Source organism: Nematolebias whitei, chromosome 14 (genome assembly GCF_014905685.2).
Source record: "Nematolebias whitei isolate Nwh7 chromosome 14, NemWhi1, whole genome shotgun sequence".
Taxonomy (NCBI): Eukaryota; Metazoa; Chordata; class Actinopteri; order Cyprinodontiformes; family Rivulidae; genus Nematolebias; species Nematolebias whitei.
This window is the reverse complement of record NC_056511.1, coordinates 4,075,601-4,081,863: the sequence shown is the minus strand read 5'-3', so window position 1 is coordinate 4,081,863 and position 6,263 is coordinate 4,075,601. Positions and strand designations below refer to the sequence as shown.

Below are 6,263 nucleotides of genomic sequence, written 5' to 3'. Positions count from 1 at the left end.
TATGTAACGTTTTATAGTTTTTCATGATTTAAACAGATGTAATGAGAAAAACAAATATTTTAGAGTTTCTAACCATTTCTGACTTTTCTGTAACAGTTGGGACATAAATATGCAAAGTATCTTTTACATTTTTTATTGAATTTGACGTCTGAAGATCTTGAAGACCTCCAACTTGGCGTTTTTTCACCCGCAGCAGATCAGCTTTTTAACTCACGTGGTTCAAAAACAAGAGTTTTGTCTGAAGACAACTTGTGTCATTTCAGTCACACCCTGAAACTAGAAAAATGAAGCTGCTTTGACACGAGACGACGACTCTGTCAGAAAAAATACAAACATGATTATAAACGGTCTGCAGACTTTATGTCTGTCATGAACATAAAAAAGAAGCTTAAAAACAGTCTTTGTTGGTCACAGCAGATGAAGTGGTCACAGTTCACTGGTTTCCTCCGCACAACGAGGGGAAATATGAAGACAGAAATGTTCAGTACCCACTGCCGCAGCGCTCACAAGCAAGGCACTTTTACCGCAGGCTTGTTCCTGTGGAGCCGCTCATCAGTTTATTTTCTAAGTAAATCGAAGCTAAAAGCATCCCTGAATAAGAAAATCAAAGCAAATAAACAACTGCGGTTCCCGGGTAGAAGCAGGTATTTTACAAGTTTAAATAACAATAAAATTTATGGCTAGATGCAGAAAATATACACTCTGACATTTATGGAGAGCTTGACCTAAAAAATACAAATGTGCAAAAGTTGTAAACAAAGATTTGTGTTGAGGGTTTCACAGCCGGGTGGGTTCCTCGTCGCTGTCGCTGCAGTTCCCACAGCACTCCTGCAGGGGGCGACAGAGCGCACGCTGACGTCAGAAGATGCAAACTGGGAACAAAACTGCAGATATTGAGCTGTAATTTGGTGTGATGGTAGCTGAGAGTCATCCCCAACCTCTGAGCTGCAGCAGATTGTGTTAGAGCATTTGAAACGCACTCTGCGCTGCGACTTGTTGACCCGTCATGTGATGTGTCAAACTTTTCCCTGACGTGCAGCTCGTGTGTCAATTTATCGCAACCAAGTCTTAAATTAAAGACCGTTTTGACGAGCAACCTGTCAAAGAATGATTGAACACGATCTGAGCAGAAGTCCTGGTATTTAAATAAACCTGTTTCTACGTTGGGAAAACTCACAGAAAACCTGGATGAGTGGTTGGACTTCTCTGCAAACTCAAGGGAAACTAGAGTCCACACTCTGGTTGTAAGAAAACTAAAGTAAACAGCCTTTTAGGAAGTTTTTCTTTGTTCCTGACATTTCATGGTCCTGTCAGCTCGATATACAAGGTTCGTTTAAAAATGTGAAGACAGAATGTTTTATTTCATATTCTGAAGCAGGCTCAATAATCCAAGGAGAAAAATCTAACAAAGTCTGGATTGATTCTAAAAAAATTAAAACTTGTTGAAACGTTTCGTCTTTTATCCAGAAGACTTCTTCAGTCTGAGGAGATGCAACAAACTCAGTCTTATAAAAAGCACCTCCTCATGGTGGATCAACCTGTTTGTTGTTGACATCCAGAACCAGCTGTTCACATGATCAAGGACCATGAGTCTAACGACGGATCGTTAGTGCCCTGACGGCCGCTTGCTATTCACAGAGGGCTGAGCGATACTAGCAATAACAGCATTGTAAGAGGCTCCGCCCCTGTTTAATGATGAACGGGTTGTGAACATCTTCATTCCTCAAAGAGTGACCTCTGGTGTGGAGATGAGTGTAGACTGATTTATTTCACGAAGCAAACTTTAAAGACTATTAGAGCCCGATCAATAGATCTGCAGGGCTGATCATTTTGGTCGATATAGGCGTATTGGCGATACAAGCACGTCTAATTTTCACCCCTAAAATGCTGGAACCAGCTGTACTTGTACGATGTATCCAGCAGAGGGCGCATGAAGACAACTTTCAAGTCATGGCCGTTCACTTAAGTTTCACTTTCAGCACAGTTGAAGCAGCGAGCGATACTGTGCAGCGTGTTTTACTGAACAGACCATGGTGAGTTTATTTAACTGATCTTTGGGTCTGTTGAAATAAACCTCCCGGGCAACATTTATCCCACAGCGAGAGCAACAGGACGGTCTGCCGGTGTGTGGAGCGCTGGTTCCAGACAAATGGAACCGGATCAGTCTGCAGAGCCACCAGCTCAGATTGAGTTTAGTCAAAGTGGGGAACATCTGCTCACCTGCCGGCCGAAGAGCCGCTGCAGCAGCCCCTGTTTGGTCGGAGGAGACGGCTGACCTCTCCAATCCAGGTCAGGACAAACGGCGCCGTCCTCGTTAAACACGTTCAGCTCGGTGAAACACTCGGTCTCGATCATCTGCAGGAGGAAACAAACGAAACCTGAAGCTTGAAAGGAGTGGGCGATATGCATTCATGGAGGAATGCTAGTTTTATGCATCACCTCGTTCTGCCAGGGGATGGAGACGCAGCCGGTGGACACTTTGCTGTAGAAGGTCTCGTCTTTGGGGTCGAGCTCCACGCCTTTCACCGTGGAGAACTGCTCGATGTCCAGAACGTCTTTACAGTAGACGGCCTGCGGCTGAAACGCAAAACAAAATGTTTGCAGCTCTGAACACGAAGCAGCTGGACCTCCATGAGCCGATGGTTCCTGCCTGAGTTATTAACTCCACCTCCTCGGCTGTGAGCAGCTCTGTCAGTAAAATATCATGTAGTTCATCACACGTCTGAGTTATTGTGTGAACGTTCATGAAGCTTCACGCTGTCATCCATTTCTCTTCCGTACGTTTTTCAGCTGTTTCAACAAATCATGAATCAAAACATTCGGCTCTTTCAGGACAGTCCTGCTGTGACTTTTGGCATTGGTGCAACTTTAGCTTTTTGAAATATTTAGCTGTTTCTGACATTTTGTTCTCATAAAAATTGAGTTGAGCTCATTTTCCATCCTTCACATCTTTAGCTGTGTTTACAACCTTTTACTGCTCCTTTCACATTTTCTTCTGCTTCAGCTTCTTTCAGCTTCCTTCAGCAAATTCAAACTTCTTTCAGCTAATTTCAGCTACTTTCAGCTAATTTCAGCCGTTGTTCAGCTGTTTTGTGCTCCTTTTAGAGTCTTTCTTCTAACTACAACATTTTTGTGCTTCTTCTAACTTCTTTCTGCTCATTTCAGCTTATCTCTGCAAGTTTCAGCTTTTCTACTATTTTGGCTACTATTTAGCTGTTTTTATTCTAATTTAAGCCTTTTCAACTAATTCCACATTTTTTGCACTCATTTAAACTGTTTTCAGCCTAATTCAGCAAAATGTGCTCTCTCCACTTCCTTCTGGTAATTTAAGCTTCTAATTTTTTAGCTACTTTTTCAGCTGTTTTTTGTGTGTGTGCTAATTTCAGCTTTTCTCAGATAATTTCTACTTTTTTGTGCTAATTTCTGCTTCTTTCAGCAAACGTGCTCTTTCTGCTTTCTTCTGCTAATTTAGACTTGGTCTCCCATTTCAGCTGTTTTTCAGCAAGTTCTTCTGCAGAAAACATTCACACTGCATTTTCACAGGAAGTGCAATTTCTCTAGTTTTTTATTTTTACACTTCACGCTGACATCAAATAAAAGCGGCGCTGCTGATGGAGAAGCCTTCAGCTAGCTTTAGCTGCGGATAAATGTGACCTGCGCTGCAAAGTGCGGCGGAACGAGCTCAGGCTGAAGTTTAAACGTTCACGTTTGTCGTGACTGAGATTTGAATAAAAATTAGTCCAAGACGACGACGTCCACTGATCCCAGTAAGTAAAACGACATATAATGGTCTTAATGTCGCCATCTGGAAATCCCCTCGTATAATGTTTGACTCAGAACGGACTTCTTGTAGCCGTACGTCACGTGGGGCTGACAGGAAAACAGAAACATATCAGCCGTGTGACCAGCGGGTTGTTCTGCCGCTCACGGTTCAAGAATCTCAGATCAGACCTTCAGGTTTCACTCAGCGACTGTTCGTTTGAGGCTTACTTTTTAGTCTGCTTCTGTCTGCCTCTCTGCTGCCAGGGAGGAACAGACGCAGGTGTGTGGTTACCATGGTGACCGTAACAAACCACTGGCAGCAGCTTTAACATTAGTTCTCTGCGATTTATCAGCTTAGATCATTACAAAGTAAAAGTCCCAACTTCCTGTTGGGCGTCGGAGAAGAAAGTTGATGGATGTTGGTAGTTTTTGGTTTTTAAAATTTATTGTATTTAAATTATTTAAAATGTGTTGTTTTGTGTCATTTGTCAAGACTTTTTAAACGTGACTGGAGTTTGAGGAGTGACTGAAATTAGTCCTTGGTTTGAAATATTTTCATAATCTTGACCTCGTTTTGTAACAGAGTTTGACCCCCCCCAGCTGTAGAGTCTGGAAAACCTTTGGATCAAGACCACGTTCAAAGATCACAAACTCCTGAGACTGTTCGGAACCAAAAACAACTCAACACAAAATAAAACTGGTTAAAAACCTCCAGTTCTCCAGTTCACGGACTGGTTGTTACTCACATCGGGGACGAAGGGCGGCTGCAGCATGCCGGCCTCCAGACGCTTGAAATTTATGGAACGGAAGATGGGGTGACCTTTGACCTCAGAAGCTCCGTCCCCGTGGCAGCCCAGCCGCTCTGTGGGGTCTTTGACCAGCAGCTGAGGAGATACAAACAGGAAACTGTCAAAATAAAGCTACAAACAAAAAATAAATGTCAGTCAGGTGAGGCTTGTTTGGTCAGTCTCTCTTTTAAAAACGATCATTTATCTGAAAAAAACCCCAAAATTTATAATTTGTATTTTCAAATTCAACTTTGCTGTTAGATTTTGGGCCATATTTGACACTTGGGTACAAATATTTACCGTAAATGTTTTATTAACCCTCACAGAGTCTTAAACAGCCTCACATTTATTTTGGTCTGTGGTTTTATTTATTTATTTATTTTTGGTGCCGGCGATGAACACATTTTTTTTTCTTCTGATAAATAAATAAAAAAAAAATCCTACTTTTCTTTTCCCATTTTAAATTCTGTCACAGTTTAAAATGGTCCCAGAGTAACTTTACTGCCCTCTAGTGTTCCTGAGGGGAACCCACCACAGGGAAATCCCTTTATAAATGCATTTCTGATCCCGTTATTATCGTATCATAAAATTAGGCGTTCCTTTCAGTAAAGGCTCTGAAAGAGTTAAACAATTCATTTAAAGCTCATATTTTAATTTCAGGCTGAGATAGCTTGGAAAGACTGATTAGTTTATTTTGGAAATACATATTTAAAAATATAATTTTTAAGCAGTTCTGTATTGTGGCTGATGAACACTCTCATAAAAATGGGTCCTTCTGAGGGTTAAACTGTTCTGAAATCCTGCGACGACATGTTTGACATTCTGGTCATTTATTTTTAATTCAACCAAATGTTTCCTCACAAGTTGTTTTTCAGCAAACGAAGATTTAAAAACGCCTCGTCAACAACAGGAGGCGTCATTTTTCATCTCCAACCTGACGGGAGCTCGAACGGAGAGAAAACGCTCCACTGACCATTTTACAGATGGACTTGGCGTCTTCGGAGAACTTCTCGGAGTACTCCTCCTCCACCTCCCGGACCAGCCGCTCCACCTCCTCCCTCTTGATCTTCTTCTTCCTCTGCTGGAACGGCGACTGGCCCTCGATCATCTCGTAGAGCAGGCAGCCCAGCGCCCACCAGTCGGGGCTGAAGGTGTAGCGCTCGTTCTTCACCACCTCTGGAGCTTCAGGACGGGACGGGTCAGAGAGGTCACCAGAGGTCACCAGAGGTCAAACGAGAGGAAAAGTTGAAAAGAATGAACGAAAAGCAAAGTGGAGGAAAGATTACCATCTTCTGTGTTAGTTGGAGCAGTTTCCAGGAAGTCTTTTTAATTTTTTTATTTTAACTTTAGCTGTTTTTTTCAGTTTTAGCCCTGAATATTTTATTTTAGTTAAATCGTGTCGTTTTTGTGCCAAAATCCTGAAGTGGTGTGATTGTGTGGTAGGAGGTACCGTCTCCAGTTGATGATGTCATCGGTGCCACGGCCAGCTGTGATAGAAAGCTGTAGGGCAAAGAACGACGTTATAGTCGCCTTGTTTATCGGTCAACATTGGTCTCCTATTATTTTTGTTTCACAAGTGGCATTGGTTCAATAATTTGTTGGCGGTCCATAAGCGAGCCGCCATGTTTAGAAACTAATTTATTATTAGCTTTCTCCAGAGCTAATAGCGTTAGCTCCAGAGCTAATAGCGTTAGCTCCAGAGCTAAATATATG

The 6,263-nt window shown here is 42.2% G+C and overlaps 1 protein-coding gene across 1 annotated transcript in view; it reads right to left on the bottom strand.

The window, feature by feature from the left end:
* Positions 1-626: 626 nt before the first annotated feature.
* grk6 (G protein-coupled receptor kinase 6) overlaps positions 627-6,263 on the bottom strand; it is a 14,702-nt gene continuing 9,065 nt past the window's right edge. The window contains exons 6-10 of the mRNA XM_037687791.1: positions 5,524-5,732; positions 4,509-4,646; positions 2,440-2,577; positions 2,221-2,355; positions 627-828 (exon numbers count right to left, since the gene is read on the bottom strand). Of these exons, the coding sequence (XP_037543719.1) occupies positions 778-828; positions 2,221-2,355; positions 2,440-2,577; positions 4,509-4,646; positions 5,524-5,732 (671 nt within the window). The 3' untranslated portion in view covers positions 627-777. The remainder of the gene's footprint in view (positions 829-2,220; positions 2,356-2,439; positions 2,578-4,508; positions 4,647-5,523; positions 5,733-6,263) is intronic.